The 18,290-nt window shown below is 37.8% G+C and overlaps 1 protein-coding gene across 1 annotated transcript in view; it reads left to right on the forward strand.

Annotated features, from left to right (window-relative positions):
- Positions 1-8,196: 8,196 nt before the first annotated feature.
- LOC149079644 (forkhead box protein O1-like) overlaps positions 8,197-18,290 on the forward strand; it is a 131,330-nt gene continuing 121,236 nt past the window's right edge. The window contains exon 1 of the mRNA XM_089240237.1: positions 8,197-9,383. Within this exon, the coding sequence (XP_089096363.1) occupies positions 8,976-9,383 (408 nt within the window). The 5' untranslated portion in view covers positions 8,197-8,975. The remainder of the gene's footprint in view (positions 9,384-18,290) is intronic.

The following is an 18,290-nucleotide window of genomic DNA, read 5'->3' on the forward strand; positions in this document are numbered from 1 at the left end:
ATTTCCGTTTTTTTTTTCCTAAATAGAATTTTTGAACGTAAAATTGCCAATTCTTCAACGTGTAATTTTTTGATCATATCCTATAATTTTTTTTTTTAATTTTTGTCGTGTGTTGATCTTGACAATATCCCCAACAAAGCAACAACAACAAAAATAACACGACGAAAAAACCAAGCAGTAATATTATTTTAAATATAAAACATTGTTGAGAAAAAACTTCCAACGAAGCATTGAACAAAATAGCCACTATCAAAGATTACAAGAAAAAAGCTATTGTTGATGAAATAAAACAAGACAAGAGAGAGAGAGAGAGAGAGAGAGAGAGAGAGAGGAAGGTCTTCTGATAAAAATGAAATTTTGTTTTGAATATAGCCATTGTTGAGGGTGATTCGGAAAAAAATATTTGTTGGGAGAATAAACTATAAATCATCATCGTTGAAATGAGGTCTACGTATTGCTAACGAAATCGAACATAATTCATTGTTAAAAGTATCGAGTTTTAAAAATTTCCATTGCTGACAGAATTCAGTCAGATCCATTGTTGAAAGGAAAGGAAAGTGAGTTGTCGAATGAATTCATTGGTCGACAAGAATAAGTTGTAAAGCACATATTGTTGGTGGAAGCAAGCTACAAAATAACATTTGTTGACAAAATAAGTTGGGAAATAGTTATTATTGAAGAAAGCAAGATAAACAATCAACAATGTAAATCCACAATATCAAACTTGTTAATTTCTAAATGTATAACGCATTATTGAACAAAATCCATTTGACAAATCATGTCAAATATGATGTTGAACTGAAGCAAATTGTGTTACAATATTCATTGTTGGAAAAGCAAGCTATAAAATAGCCATTCTTGAAAAGAAAAAGGAAAAGGATATAATCATTGTGTCTATGAGAGCAATTTATGAAATACTCATTCAGACTAAAAATGTTAAAGCAGTACTTTCCGGCTGGTGGGTGGCCCTTGATGTTGTCGAGAACAATGAAAACTTTCAACAATCACTTGATTCCAACAATTACATTTGCATGAATTTATTAAAATGCAAAAAAAAGTAATTGCTGCTAAAATTTTGAAAAAAAAACCATCAACAAAACCATGTCTATTGTCGTCTCTGTTGGGAGAATTTTGTTTCACTTATTTTTCTTTTCTCATATATATACGTAAGTCTTCCCTCCCCAAATAACATAATATTAATTATTGTTATCATTATGTAAATTAAATGGCTGTTCCTCTGTTATTTACGTAATTATCATTTGAATGTCATGAAAGATTCTGAATTGGAGTTTTAAAAAATATGTATTTATACTTAATAATTTCAACGATTTACATTCGAAGAATTTTTTGTTTTGAAAAATTTCTCTTGAGGCAATTGTCTGAAAAAAAAACAACTAAAAACGGTGAATTTTTCATGTTATTTTGATTTATTGACAATTTAAAAAACAAACTACGTCTATTTTACGATGAGAAACGAATTTATAAATCCTGGAAAGGAGGGCCCTCTTTATTGTATATTGATTTTTTTGCAAATTTATAGTGTAAAAAATTCAAAAACGGTGGAGTTCATCCACAACCGTTTCTAAATTATGTCTTTTTCTTCAACTATAGTTCGTCAACAATATGTTTATCCTTAACTATAATTTTTTTATGAAATGGTTTTATTTCCAGAATTCTGAGTATAATCAGCTCAGTGATAATTCTCCACAACTCTTCTTCGCCCACAATTTTTTTCCGTAATGTTCCATAGAATCTACTGATTTAACATAAGATCCTATGCGTAGTTGGGGGGCGGTGAGAGAAAAAAAATTTTTGAAGAAGAGGGCGATGGAACAAAAAGTTTTTGAGACTATGATCTAAACCAAGGATGGCTAACAGCTGGCCAGCGGGCCGTATGCGGCCCGCGACAAGGTAATTAAAAGTACCGTGAAAAAATTAAATTTGTGATCATCGTTTGAACTATAGGTTTCAACAGCAGATTTCTTGATTAACAAACTGCTTACGAACTTCTTATTTCTAGTGACGAAATTAATTTAATAACTAATTAATTAAATTAATAATGGAGTGGCTTATACACCGAAGTTGCACCACTGAAGCTATAGAAAGACAATTAAAGACCGAACAGAAAGAAGTTCGCCACCCCTGATCTAAAGGGTCATTCTGCTAGAGCAACACCCCCCCCCCCCCATAAATAATACACACCCTCTTCTTTAGGGGGTGTTGCACCGGGACGACGCCTGCAACTGGTACGCTCCTGCAGAAATGATTGTTTAACAATCACATTTTCACCCGACATCTATTCATCAATGATGGTTTTTCCCAGGTGTATTGCAGGGAAGAATCTTAAGCCCCTAAACGTTTTTCCTTATATGTATATCAATGATGTAGTTTCATTTTTGGAATATTCGGGTATTCCTTTTATATGAGTGGATTCAAATACTCAGGTACATATCCTGCTTATGAGGTACATGGTCCTGGTTGCCGATGCGAAGCAAAACTTACAAAGAAAAATTGATTTAGTTTTCAATTTTTTTGAAAGCATTGAATTGACTGTTAATTTGAGCAAAACAAAAGTGGTGATTTTCAGATAACGTGGTAAAATCGCCAAGTCAGATTACTGGTTCTAGAAAAATCGAGAAGTAGAAGTGTCGCAACACTATACTTATCTATAGGTGTGCCATGTTTTCTCCTTGTGGTTCTTTTTCCCATAGCTGATCCTTTTTCATTGGCAAAGCGAAAGTTTATCATTACCTCCTCAATACCCATCCCATAATAATTAAAACGAAATGTAATAATCTTAGAACCCATTTAAAATGATTTAATTCGGTTGTAATTTCAGTATTATTGTCCACTGCTGGAGTTGGGAGTTGTGGGCATATCTTGATGGAATTGAGAAGGTTCATTTGACTTTCTTAAAGAGGATTTTTCGATTGGGATTTAATACACCGGGTTACATAATACGATATCAAACTAGACAAGCAATTCTAAAGCGGTCAGTAATTAAATTAATTTGAAATTCATTTCGTGGGTCCGCTTTCTTAATCTTGTTGATAACAGGCTGACTAAGAAATGTTTTATTGCCCTGTTAATTTAATGCCTCAGTGATAATTTTTTTTAAAATTTTGCTATTTTTTTCAAAATTGTTTTTCAAAACTTTGCTATTTTTTCAAAATTGTTTTTCAAAATTTTGCTATTTTTTTCAAAAAATGTTTTCCAAACTTTGTTCCATCGCCCCCTTCTTCAAAATAAAATTTTCTCTCATCGCCCCCCCCCCCCAACTCAAGTAAACTTATAGGATCCTATGTTAAATCATAGATTCTCTCGCCCCCTTGGACCATTCCATCGCCCACTTTGGGAAACACTGCCTTAAATGCAGAAATACCATATTAATATCAGAACCCAGGATCTTAATTTGATCGAGACCCCCCCCACGCTGCCCATTGCTAACAACATTATGGGAAAAAAAAATGATGGGCGAAGAAGAGTTGTGGAGAGTTATCGCTGAGGCAATGTGAAGTAAGAGTTGTAGAGAATCTGCCCATTTAATTTACCATTTAAAGTTGTTCGTACATTCTTCCGACTAAGATCTAGTTTATCATTTTTGAGTTTCACAGTGGTGAATTTGCATTTTTTTATTACAATTGTGACGAGTTCTGTATGCGATTCTGGACTCAATGGAAATATTGTACACATCCTATTTGATTGCTCTTTTTTTTCTCGAGCTGACCGTAACAAATGTATTTTATCCCTAATGGATTGATACAATTACTACTAAATACTAATTCATCCCCCAATAGAAGCTTTATTTCAAATATACACAATTTTTAAAAAAAAATGTTTGTTTGCTTTTATACGAAAAATTGATGTTTGATTTTTCTTTCCGTTTCTTTTTTTTAAACAATTATGATGTATGAGAGCTGTTGTTAGTCTTTGTAACGGGGCAATGGCCCATATGCAAATAAAATGTTAGGTTATGTTTATATTATGTTAATGGTTTTTCTCTCACAGATATAATATGCCACAAATAAATATTTACAAATATTTGAAAATGAATCCGCTGAAAATAACTTAAACATTTTTTTTTAGATGGCGTATAGATGCAAGGGGGGGGGGGGAGGCACTGCTACAAAAAACGTGGCCAACGACCCTCTTCCATTCTTTAACCCTCTATGGCCCAGTGTATACTTGAATATACGGGGTGATTATAAAAAAAACTATCCCGACATATAGGCCCCTAACTATCATACCATTCACAGAAACTGAATGAAATTTTGGCATAAGGTATTTTGATGTATGCGCTCAAGAATGATATGGAAAACAACAGTGTCACTCTAACAGTTACGGTTACAGTGAGAAAATTTCGAAAATATCAAATGGCAACACCAAGTTTTTTGTATTGGAATGCGATCTCCATACTCAAAAACACTAAATAGCGTTGGAATGGCACCTGTAGCACGAAAATCCCCAGAGCTAGTCAAGGAAAAAGTAAAAAGGACTTTGCCGTGCACCAGAGCATTAATGTTCGTTTCATTCGTCACACCGTTTCTTCGGCTGAGATCCCAGCCTGATTAGTCCTCCACAAGGTCATGTGGAAAACACAATAAAATGCTTTATTTTATGCTGCTTCTCTGTCCTTATTGGTTGTCCTCACTTTTAGCCCATCTACCGCCGCTGATTTTCATGCTACAGTTGCCGTTCGAACGCTATTTAGGGTTTTTCACAATGGAGATCACATTCCAATACAAAAAACTTGGTGTTGCCATTTGATATTTTCGAAATTTTCTCACTGTAAACGTAACTGTTAGAGTGACACTGTTGTTTTCCATATCATTCTCTATGTGAGTACTGTATTGCAATAATTTTTCTTATCTAGAAAGAGTTGATTCCTTGTCGGTGGCGCTTTTTTTGAGATTTATAAAATCGCACCAAATTGAAGGAATCGGAAACAAAATTCAAGGTGAAAACTTTGTTAGGCAAGACTTTATCTCCGAGAACGCGCTGTCACACTTCGCTATCTATACCAGTGATTCCCAACGTGGGCGTTAACGCCCCCTGGGAGGCGATGGAATGTTCCAGGGAGGCGGTAGAAGCTACGGGTATAGCATAAGATCTTATGGGTTAGATTCCGTTGGGGGGCGATGGGAGAAAAAAATTTCTGAAGAAAGGGGCGATGGGGGACAAAAAAGGTTTAGGAAACTATTATCTATGCTATACGAAGGTTTTAAAAAGGCTGACTGATGCGAAGATGAATTTAGGAAAGAAAAAAAAAATTCAACTTCTCTCTCTGAATCGAGCCCACGGCCTCTCACTTGCCGGGTGAGTGCCTCGGACCACTAAACTATAAATGTAAAGGTTCACAGCCTTTCTTTAAAGCTGTGGCGACAGCGTCTACCACGGGATGGCGCTGTCCGCGTATAATAGAGCGACTACTACTATATCGCACACCAACTCGTACCATATATCGCCATATGACAATTTCCAGCCTGTGGAATTGGGTGGGAAACGAAGGCTCCATCCATCGGTGGTCGCCCCAGGATCGGTAGGTAAAGAACTTGCTTCTAGAGTTCTATGCCCAGATTTGAACCCATGGACCTTGATGGTAAACTTCATAGTGGAAGACGAGCATCTTACCACTGTGTGTGTGTGTGCGCCACTCGGGTGCCGATAGAGGGACTGGACTGGCGTTCGCCGCGAAAACCAGACAGTGTCGCGGTCCGCTCATATCGATCTAATACGTTCTTGTAGATTCTGTTGCGTTAGTTATATGATAAATGTTTAATTATGTTCGAATTGTGAAGGAAGTGTTGACTCATTCCTTCTACAACAGAACTCGTGTGCGGTCGGCGCCATCCGCACGTGCGTTCGATTCCCCGCGAGGGCAATTGAATTTTCTTTCTTTCCTAAATTCATCTTAGCATCAACCAGCTGTTGAAAAACTTCGTAAGGCCGGTATTACACTGTAAAAATTTAAAAAAAGTTCTTTGATAAAACTCGAAAAATGCAACCAATAAGCGCATCGGTTACATTCGAGCAAATGCAACTGGTGATTTTATTGGTTGAATTTTTCGAGTTTTATCAAAGAACTTTTGCAAAACTTTTATAGTGTAATCCCGGCCTAAGATTTTATCTTTTTATAGATAACATTAGATAGCATTTCTTGCCTTTCAACTGGAAGGGTAAAAGTTAATTTTGCCCTTAACTTACCTGGGGAATTAGAAAAGTTTTCGTTAAAACGAGATTTTCGCTATATTTCGGTATTCGTTAAAACGGGATTCGACTGTATTTCTCATTAGTTATGAATTTTCATGAAACGCGAAACACTTTTTTCCACTAAATCTGATAGTAGCTTAATTCCTTCAATAATTAAGAAATTATTTCTTATAAATTGTAAAATTATTTCTGATGATTGTAAAATTATTTCTGATAATTGTAAAATTATTTCCCTCATTAGTTCTAAAATGTTTTCATAAAAGTAAATTTGAAATTATACTTCTTTCACCAATTCCGGAATACATTTTTTCATTGTTTTTCTTCCTTCAGTATTTCTATACGTTCTGTAACTATGTAAGCTCAACCTATTGGCCCAGGCCGAATGTAGCCCTTGAAGATCACGATGGTACCCGCGACATCAAACCTACTTTTGTAAAAATGAACTATGTGGCACATCCCCAGACCACTCAAGGGACCCGTGGTGCAGTTCCACATCACTTGAGTGGCCCGTGGCATATTCCTGAATCACTCAAGTTGCCCAGATCACTTGAATGACCAGCAGCATATTTAGAGATCGCTTGAGAGCAAGGTCCACACATCCCAGAGAAGGGCCCTTAGGATGAGATCTTTGGAGGGCCCTCAAGCCAGACTTCTCACGGACTCTTCTATTATTAATTTATAGCATGAAAAAACAAAAAATGACAGCAATTATCACTATCCCTGTCAGCCTCACCCTTGTAGGGAGGCATGCCTGAAAAACCAGACAAACTCCTACGTTACTATTCCTATGGAATCTCTAACGTATAGGGAGTGTGCGGGGGGGGGGGGGGCATGCTAGAGGCACATTTCAGATCACTTCATTGTTGCGCAATGTTTTCACAAATCCCCGTGGCACAGTTCTAGATCACTCAAGTGGTCCGCGGCACATTCACAGATCACCTATGTGACTCAACGCACATGTACAGATCGCTGAAGTGACCCGTGCTTCAGTTCCAGATCGCTGAAGTGACCCGTGCTTCAGTTCCAGATCGCTGAAGTGACCCGTGCTTCAGTTCCAGATCACTTAAGTGTCCCGCGGCATATTCCCAAATCACCTAATTGGCTCACTGCACAATTCCAGAGCACTTAAGTGTCCCGCATCGCATTCCCAGATCATTTAATTCAGTGCTTCTCAACCACCGTCGCCGGGCCGTGAGTGGTGTATCGTTTCATTTTTACCCATTTGTTTCACATTAACCATGTGTATGGCTGGGCCGTCGAATCATGAAAAGTAGATCAACCGGGCCACGGGCTTCCAAAGGGTTGAGGACCACTGGTTTATAATTGAACCGCGGCATAGCACCAAAGGACTTGAGCGACCCATGATGCATTTAGAGGTCATAGAAATGACCCGCGGCGCAATTACAGGTCACTGAAGCGGCCCCCGGCACATTCCCAGATCACTCAACCAAGTAGCCCAAGGCACTTTCTCAAATCAACGAAGTGGGGCCGCATTCTCCCAATTAGGTTGAACACCGGCGATCCACAGCAGAAAAACCATAGGCCATAAGAACCCCTGCTCCTCCCCACCAACCAAATCATCTTCGCCATAAAAAACAAAATCTTGAAAAACTTTCGACCAATTAGTTGAATTAAAAAAAAAAAAAAACAATTCCTACTTCACGTACCAGCCACCAGAGGGCGCACCAGTCACACGGGAGGAGAAGAAAAAAAACCACGTTATTATTATGTTCTCCTTCCGTACCGCATCCCTACAGCCATTATAAATATATAAAAAAAAAACGTGAGCGTCTTCCCGTTGCCCTTGACGACGTGACATCACGCTAACCTACGTCACGCCTCTCTCACTCCTTCTCCCTTTCTCCCTCCCCCCCCCCCTCTCTCTCTCTCCAGCCACTCACGTTGCGGCGCGCGCCACGCCACACGGAACGCTAGGCTTTCTACTTCGTCATCAGCTGAAGGCAAACAGAAGTGAGCGAGATCTCGCATGATCAAGGTCTCAACCCCGCGTACGTACGGTCCGCGTAGTTCGAGAGAAAAATTTCCCCCTCCTCCCCTAAAGAAAACAAAAAACGTATACAAGACCCCCCCCACACCTGTGGATTTTTTTCTCAATGTAGGAACATCTCGAGAGGAAAAAAAAAAAAGTGTTGATTATTAATTAATAATCGGCATTTTTTTCGTGGCAGCTTTTTCAATTATTATTATTTTTTCCCCCCTAACGCGAGGAATTTTTTTTTTAGTATTTGTCTCGTCTTATTTTTGGATGGAAGTGCGCTGCGTAGTTGTTACGAAAGGGTTTTCTACGAGAAAAAGTAATCGCCGGTTGTGTGTGTTGTGCGTGGATTTCCCGTGTGTTGTGTGTGACGGTGATTTTCAAGCATAAATCGAACGAGATGGATTTATTATAGACGATTGATTATACAGGAGAAGCCATGGCTTACCGCCACCCGAAGCCTGATTGAAGAAAAAAGAAAAAAAAATTATTTAAACGTCTTCTAGTCTTGTTTGTTTCATCACTGCTCAATCAAAATTGTGATTTTTTTAGTGCAACGTGACGTCGTCGACAACTTGGATAAACGTGATTTTTCGAAACCTGTACGTACGTACGTGTGACATGATGAATACACGTGCTGGCTGACGGGATTTGTCAATACTGAAAAAAAAAAAAATCAAAATAGTGTTTGTGTTTTTTTTCTTCTTTGAAGATATCTATTTTTTATTGTTGAGTTTGAATTGAAGGAGGAAGAAAAGAAAAAAGGATAATGTGTGATATAACGTCGAGTCCGGGATCCGGATATCCTGGCGGTGTGGTTAAGATCGAGCACTTGGACCTGGATCCGAGTTTCGAGCCGCAGACCCGTGCCCGGTCCAATACGTGGCCGCTCCCCAGGCCGGAGAATTTCGTCGATCCGGATGGGGACGAGAAGCCGGCCGTGGTGCCGGTCCACCTGCACGGACAGATGGGGACCGATCTGTCCGGACAGATGCCCAAGAAGAATTCGTCCCGCAGGAATGCCTGGGGCAACATGTCGTACGCGGATCTTATCACTCAGGCCATACAGAGTTCGCCGGACAAGCGGCTGACTCTGGCGCAGATTTACGAGTGGATGGTCCAGAATGTTGCCTATTTCAAGGACAAGGGCGACTCGAACAGCTCTGCTGGATGGAAGGTAAGACCATTGAAATTTGTTTCAAAGAATTTTTTTTCCCATGCTTCTGATTTTTACAGCTAAGGCAATATTCTCAAAAGCCAGCCACAATTTTTCAATTTCTACTTATTTTTCCAGAGCCTGTCATTGCGTCAAGACAGGGCCTGTTACTCATAAATTCGGGCCCTGAGCATAGGCGCAGGAAAGAAGCGGGGTGAGGTTCTTTGCCCCCCCCCCTCCTCAATGAATTTTGTAAGGAGGGGTAAGCCCATCCCATGATTAATAAGTATTATCAATGCAAAGCAATCCTATCCTCCTGCATACAGGTTTGAGTCCCGCATATACGACTGGCAACTTTAAGCCCCCACAATGTTTTCTTCACGTCTTCGCCTCTGGCCCTGGGCAAATATGAATTTTTGAGTCCTCTTATACGAAGTCTTCTTTGATACAGAGGCGTACGCAGCAAGACCGTAGCGTACCTTCCCGGTCAAACCTTTTCTTGGGGGGGGGGGGACTGAGAAAGGGTTATTATGCAAAATAATTCTTTTTGTGGGGGACCTGGGGCAGTGCCACGGTTGTCCCAGCTTAGTTACCGGCCTTGTACACAGGAGAAGGGGCAAGTGGGCCGTCTCTTAAATGCAGCCAATTTTGGGACCCTGGGCCTGTTCCCGTTTACCCATGCGTGAAACAAGCACTGCGTCAATTCGGACCTGTTTTGATAAAACCATTCAATAAGTAATTTACGAGCGGTTTCCGGGGCCTATGCCTTAATAGTCTGAAAACCGCTTGTAAGTCATTGAACGCCGGCCATAAAAGCCTCAGACAATGCCTCATTCAATAGGTTTTTCTCAACCCTTCTGAACCTGAGAGCCCAGAAAATGTCTGTTGGCCCAATCTTTTATTTGAACCTAAACATCAACATTTGCGGTATGCAATTTCCATTCAATTGTAAATTAATCTTGAATTTCACGTCTGCTGGTGGACCACCTATCTCATTTTCTCGAACATCTCTAGTCCGCGGACCATGCGTTGAGAAACGCTGCTATGAATCCATAGATACTATAACGCTAAGCTTTTCCCACAATTCCCTCCAAACAGCACAATGTCTTTGACCAAAAATTCTACATCCAACAGTAAAGTTCCTCCTATAAGATTGCTCTTTAACAATGACTTGTTCGACAATCCTACATCCAAGAGTATAGTTCCTCCAGTAAGACTGCTTTTTAACTATGGCTTGCTCAACTCTGCATCCAACAATAAAATTCCTCCAATGAGATTGCTTTTGTAACAATGGCTTGTTCAACAATAGCTTACTGAACAGTGCTCCGCTCCAATCAATTTTCGTTTCCAGTCTTCTGTATATCTTGAATTTTCGTTTTGCTTTGGAGTTTCTTTTCTTCCTGTGTTAATGGCCTGTATTCTATTGTTTATTATTTCTTTAATAATTCGAAAAGTTTTCCAAACAATTTAATGCTGCAATTTATGAATCGAATTAATAATGTGGAGAATATTTGAATACATTTTTTAACTCTCATAAGCATGTTTTCGATTGTTTTTCTTTTCTTTTGCAATAATCATTGTTGAAAAATAATAACTTTGACACGCTGGAATAACATCAATTAATACATTTTTGGCAAAGAAAATTAATTAATACCTAATGTTTTTCTCATCCAATAATTCATTTTAAAAGTTGCTGCGTTGCGAAAATGCATACATATGGCTGTGAAATTTCCTCGGGGTAATTAATTACTGATAAATTGCTTATCATTTAATTTGACCGACATTTCGTGTGTGTGTGTGTGGTAGTTACTGTTTTAAAAATGTCAAAATATGTCGATGATAAATAAACAAATACCAGTGTTGGTGTTTCTCAACGTCCCTCTGCGGTCACCTAATAAACCGTTCGGATGGCCTTTTTTTTTTTCGTATCCACGCCATGTCAGGGTCAAAAACATGAAAGAAGGGGAAAAAAAATTCAGCTAATCGAGTGGTTTATCTGATCTTTCGGGCCCTACAGATTAGCTGCTGATAATTCCTGGCAGATCGTATCGTAAAAAATAAAATACGCAAAATATTAGCGATGCAGTACGCATACCGTGTTGGCTTACCGAGCAGTGTATTAGAACCTTATGGATTCTCGAACCTTGTGCGCTCAATTTGCGTATATATAAAATATTTTATGTTTCGATTTCCAAAACAAACCATGTTTTAGTTCCATGTCGAAAATTCTTTCCGAGGCCTGCGCAAATAGCTGAAAGATTATTTCGAGGCTTGTCCAAACAGCAGAAAAACTTTTTTGAGGCTTTTCCAAATAACTGAAAGACTTTTTCCCGGCTTGTCCAAATATCTGAAAGATTTTTCGAGGCTTTCCCAAATAGCTGGAAGATTTTTTTTTCATGGCGTGTGTCCGTGTATCTGAAGGATTTTTGTATCTCCCCCTTTCAATAAGGTTTTTTCGAAGCTCCTTCAAGTATCTGAAGGGTTTTTCGATGCTTTTGTAAATATCTGAAGATTTTTCGAGGCCCGTCCAAATATCAGAAGATTATTCGAGGCCCGTCCAAATATCTGAAGATTATTAGAGACCCGTCCAAATATCTGAAGAACTCTTTGCAGTTCGTCTAAGTTTTGAAAAGGTTTTTTGAGGCTCCTTCAAATACCTTAAGGGTGTTTCGAGGCTTATTCAAATGTCTAAAATTTTATTCCAGAGCTGTCTAAATAACTAAAGAACTTTTCGAATCTCCTACGGGTTTCTAAAGGGTTTGCCTAGTTATTAATTATTATACAATATACTTATTAACATTCCAAGTTTCACGGAACCTTGTGCCAAAAAAAAGACGGAGAGCACGGAAACCTCCTCTTTCCAGAATATTAAAAATAACAAGTTCATTGGTCTCATCCGTAGATCACTGAGTCTTTGAAAGCATTCCAAGGACCCACGGTTAACATAACAACCCCTGTTTTGAACACTTGGACAAGACTCGAAAAATCATTTAGATACTTGAACGAGCTTTGAAAAGTTTATGGCTAAAATGCATATTGGCCCGGGTAACAAAGTAGGTTTTCGTTTATAGTTGTGGCCCTACCTTCATGGAGAGGTCGGTAGGGCAACAGAAATCAGATTGTAGCCCAGAAAAGTTGGACACCCGTAATCAAGATGGTTTTATGCAATGAAAGTGTCCACATAATTCAGTTTTTTTTTAAGCTCGTCAAAAATACCTGACAGTTTTATATACAAGTATTTTTCTAAGTTTTGCCTAAGTACATATCTAAGGCGTCATTCAAGTGTTATGTCAGCATCGATGGAGGGTTCTGATTTGCTGATTTTTGACGATAAGGGGGGGGGGGTTGGATAATTAATGCTTACGTCATTAACCACCCTTTATAAAAATATGAAATATTCTTAACAGCAACTTACTCGGTGCTCCAGAAACGAGAAAAATCTCTCCCTAGTTTGTAGGCACCTGAACTAACATTCTCCCTATTGATAAGACCCCCTACAGATCTACTTTAGTGATCTCTGAATGATCGCGGTTCCTTCAAGTGATCTAAAAATGTGTCCGGGCCACTTAAGTGCTCTGGAACTGCAAAAATTGCTGACGTAATACTTAAATGGTCCCTAAAGGGGGTTTTGAAGTCATGTTAAAGTATCTAAATGAGTTTTTGAAGTCATGCACGAGTAGCTAAAGGGGAATTTTTTTGGGAATTCATCCGGAGATCTATAAGTTCTCTAATATGCCTCGAAAAATTCAATTATTTTGACGGTTTCAGGGCAAAAAAAACTTTCTATAAGGGCACGTTTTAAGCTTAAAATATAAAGTGTTATAAATGGCGAGTACGTAAATATTTTTATTCGAAGCTCCTCAAATATCTGGCAGTTTTTATATTCGTTCTTTCTGGTTCTGCTTAAGTATCTAAAGGCTTTTAGAGGAGTCACGCCCAAGTATCTAAAGGCTTTTTGTAATTATTCCCAGGCTTTTTGGAGCAATGCCCCAGTATACAAAGGATTTTTCTTGGGGATTCATCCAGATATCTATACTTTCTTCTATTTAGGTGCTCCATGAGATCTAACTAAATATTTCGAGAGAGAGTTGTGTGAGGCAGTAGCAAAGTTTTAAGGTTCAACTCGCATAAAAAGCATGATATATTTCATAGATTCCACGAAAAAGAATGAAATATTTAAAGGATTTCCTGCAGTAGATTTGAATGCTTCTCATGGGTAAAAGTGGAGTCCCGCGAGATATTCCGAGGTTTTTTAAAGGCCGCGTGGATCATTCAAAGAAACAGCTCGCTCGTTTAAGAGTTATTCATTCATGGTTCCCCGTTATAACATAAATGAATAGCTTTCCATAATAATGGAATTTTGAAAGCTATCCTCTCCCGGTAGAAGTAATAGTTGTTGACCGTTTGGAGAATTCTACTCATGACATGGATTCCATCTGTAACATATTTTCCTCAAAAACTGTTTCTCTCTTTCTGACTCGCATAGCTCGTATCGTATGCACGTTTGGCAATAACCAATTAATCATGTGACGTTAATTAACTGAAACATAGATTAATCGTAATTTTTTTTTTTTCGGGGTTGATGCTGGCGCCAACGGTGAAGGATTCGGTCGTTTTCTATCTCCGCATAAGAATTTTTTTTTTTTTTTTTTTTATCATTTTTCGGTGTCACTTTTTTTGTGTATGTACAAGGAGCGCGTTTGTACACGTATATTATTATTATTATTATTATTGGTAGTAGTAGTATTTTTCATGGATGAGGAAAACTGAAATTGAATTTCTCGTGATTTCTTCCAACGATAAGATTAGGAAATTATTCGGTCTTTATATATATATATATATTTTTATTCTTCCTCATGGGAAATGCGATTCACTTAATACGCATCGAAGCAAAGTCTTTTTCTCCATTGTAAGAACTAATTAAAATATCATGAGAGAGAGAGAGACTCTCTTTTTCTCTTATTTTCTTTCCATTCATTTTCCCAATGTCTATTCCATGCAGTTTTTATTATATTCTATTCTTTCCTCGTTATAACGTAAGGCTATTGCCCATTCCATGCTATATAGTCATTTCATTGTATGGGTTCTTTTTTTTTTTTCCGGGTAAATCGACATTGAACTTTTCTCGCACGTGTCAATTGAATTGTCGTAATCTTTGAAATTGGTAATTAATGGTGTGGTTATTCAGGGTCGACACCAAAAAAATATATATATATTTTTAATATTTTAGGTGTAGAAAATGGATATTTTCAGATAGGCTTAAATTTCTGACTCGAGTTCGTATTATAAAATTTCAACTTTTGTTTAAATTTATAGAAAATGGAGCTGCGAAAACATTTAGCCCTTCTTATCTTGGTGGCCAACTTGCTAAGTTTGGAGGGTCGCAAGTATCTGGAGGAGTTTTTCCGAGGCTCGTCGAGGTTTCGAAAAGGATTTTCGAGGCTCCTCTATGTACCCGGAGGTTTCTTCCAGGCTTGCTCAGATATTTTAAAAGATTATTCGAGGCTCGTCCAAATATCTGAAGGACTTTCTGAAGTTCTCCCAATTTTCGGAAAATTTGGTATTCCTATATTTATATCCGGCGAGTGGCCTTTCGGTGGCGGCGAGATCTTTTTTCTTGCTTATGATCCCCTTTCAATCACATTTCCCTCTCTTGGTCTTCTTGGGTGCTCCAACCTCATCCATGGAACGACTCTTTCCGCTTATTGATTTTTTTTAGTAAATTTGTAATAATTACAAATTCAAATTTACAATGACCAAAAAATTTTATAAATAAAGTCGATCTCTGAACCCCTGGGTTAGAGTGCGGTGAGATTCTTTCTCAAGGGATGGGTCTATGTAGGACCGTCTCAACATCATTGGGCTCTCAGAGAAAGTGATGTTCTCGGCCCCCCCCCCCCCTAGCTGGAGGTAATGGCTTAAATATTTGCATGTTTATTTGCGAAAAGCATGGTTCCGGAACTCATCATGTGGGCTCCTTATGGACATAAGTCCTCCGGTCTAGTCTCTAATGTGTTAATATGGCCCTGATTTCATAGGCAGTTCGGCTGAGTTCCTTTAATTAATCATATTTTTTATTACCATATTTCTCGAAAACTTAATTTCCTCACGGTTCTCTCTGTGGTCCTCTTAACCACCTTTTACGGATCCATTTCCACTTGATTTTCAAGCAGGGTGTCTGCCTCACACAGACAACATAATTTAATCAAAGAAAAACGTTGCAAAATCTTGTTGGTTACATGCAGTCCTATAGCTGAAATATTTATTTTCCAATTAAAAAAAAAAAAGAAAGTGTCTATTTTATATGCCCATCGATTGAAGTTTTCAGGAACCTATTGATTAAATTTTACTCGTATCCCGTAAAAATCACTATTGTTTCTCAAGGGATTCTGTTGGTGTCTTCATAGTATTCCTATGGAGTTCATGTTTTACAGTTAATTCTCATAGGAGTAAATTATTATGGACGTGTATATTCAAGTACAGGTTTTTATCAATATTGGACTTTGACCATGGGTTTTCCCCCTCTACTTTTTATCTCACAATGAGAGAGAAAGAGAGATTGTACGTCTACATAGTCGGAGAGATATCGTCTTACTTGCTCTGTCCGATATCAGTAAATACGTTTTTTTCGCTTCTGTATAATTATGTATATGTGTGGATGAGGCCATGCAACAACATCCGATATCGAATGTATTATGCAATAATGATCTTTTTCTGAAAAAAAAAACCCGTGTGCGTGTGTGCGCCCTCGCACGCGTGTGTGTATTTTGTATTTAAAAAAATCCCAATCTATAAAATGTTTTTCCCCTCCCGTTTCGGCATTTATATAAAAATCCCTTAGACTGCTTTGGAATCCGTTTTAGTTCCGATACTTGTGATCATGGGCATGCTAGCATGTTTGCACAAGAGTGGGGAATGTTTCCTGAAAATGTTTTTGGGGGTGGTTTGTGAGCAAAGGAATGTGGCGTGTGACTTTTCTTTTTTGAAACGAACAAGGCTTATACAATAAAATTAGAAAAATTAGAGAATGTCGAAAAAAAAAAAAATATATATATATATATATATATAAATTCACTAATAAAATTGTAAAATTCTAAAAGAGGTTCCACGGACACTTTGTGCTAATAAAATGGCCAGAAACCCCCTCCCCCCGCCAATAGCACGAATGCTACGTACCCTCCCCCCTCCTTGCCAATAAGATGTCCACAGACTATTCATACAAGTCCACAGACCATTTTTCAGAATAATATTCAGCACATAATAATGTAAAACAATTTGTTGTTTTTCTCATCCAAACGTCCCTTTTAACCTTCCCCCAAGAGGTTCGTGATACCCTGGTTAAGAACCACTTCTCTAAAATGAAATTGCTTTTAAAATTGTAGAATATCTAAAATTAAATTTCAAAAAAATCTCTAATGAAATTGCAAAATAATATCTGAAGTAAAATCACTAACAAATGTGTGAAATATCTGAAATAAAATGACTAATAAAATTGGGAAACATCTATAATAACTATTAAAATTGAAAAATATCTGAAATAACTATTAAAGTTAAAGAGTATCTCAAATAAAATGATTAATAAAATTAGGAAACATCTGAAATAAAATCGGAGCCTATCTCAAATAAAATCACCAATAAAACTGAAAAACATCTAAAATAAAATCACTAATAAAATTTGAGAATATCTAAAATATATAAAATTGGAAAACATCTGAAATAAAATCACGAATAAAATTGGAACACATTCAAAATAAAATTACCAAGAAAATCGGGGATTATCTTATATAAAATCACTAATGAAACTGGAAATAAGATTTTATCAATTGTTGAACTAATCTTCAACAACAAATTATAGTTCCGTACGTATACCCGTGTGCAGTGGCGTAAGAGACCCTGAATACAACACTGATATAGAAGATCTAAATAGTGAAAAAAAATAGGGCAATAAACGAAAAAAAAAAAAAGGCAGGAGGAAGTTTGTCAACCCCAGTCCTCATCGATAATCGCATCTGTTTGATTACGTAAGCGATAAGTTAATGCAAGCGATATTACGCCGCTGTATTATAGGTATCGTGGTAGACTCGTTCGCTTTTTGGTTATTGATTGTTTCGGATGTTTTATTTGATTGGGATGCATTACTCCTGCGACTACCGCCATCGAAAAGATGTGATAATAGACAGGTTTTGTTATGTTATTATTTTTTGTATATTCGACTTCAGAAACGCATGTACCCGAATGAAGGACGGGGGGAAATCTGTGTAGCAGCAGGTTTTGGAAGATGCAACACGAATTCAAGGCCCGATGGCGTACGCAGGAAATCGAAATACGTTTTGAAACGCGATGTTTATCCGACTGGCATATGTATATCGTGTGTAATGTATGACCAGATGTATTTCTTTAAGGGAACTAATGATGTTTCTCTTCGGCCCGTTTCTTGGGTAATCTACCTGTTGATTTATATGGTCTGCTTGTGGTGGTGTAATTTTCGCAATATCGTAGTGGTTTCAAGGGTGTACTGGGGCGTTTTCCGGGGATTTCTCAAATTTATGCAACATGGTACAGTTGGCACCGCTTAATCGGATATCAACGATTCCGGCACGCAATATCCGATCATGCTGGGAATAATTGAATTGTCATTTTACAACGTCAGTATAGCTTGTGTATTGAAAACTGATTAAGGGCCAGTATTAATGTCTCGTATAAATCGGGCACCGAAAATGAAATGAAAATTATATTTAATCGCAATATTTTTTACTTTTCATTGGGAAAATCAGCGCCCTCTACTGGCTGGACGGAGAACAAAAATAAAATAATTAAATGTACGTATTGAAGACAACTTGAATACTTGGAGGGCAGTAACAATTTTCTATTAAGTTGGGACTTCTGGAATTTAACTTAACCCTTTAAGTGGCACTGCAGAAATCAGTA

This window comes from Pholcus phalangioides, unplaced genomic scaffold (genome assembly GCF_987345545.1).
Source record: "Pholcus phalangioides strain wild (caught in Gottingen) unplaced genomic scaffold, Ppha-v1.0 ptg000012l_1, whole genome shotgun sequence".
Taxonomy (NCBI): domain Eukaryota; kingdom Metazoa; phylum Arthropoda; class Arachnida; order Araneae; family Pholcidae; genus Pholcus; species Pholcus phalangioides.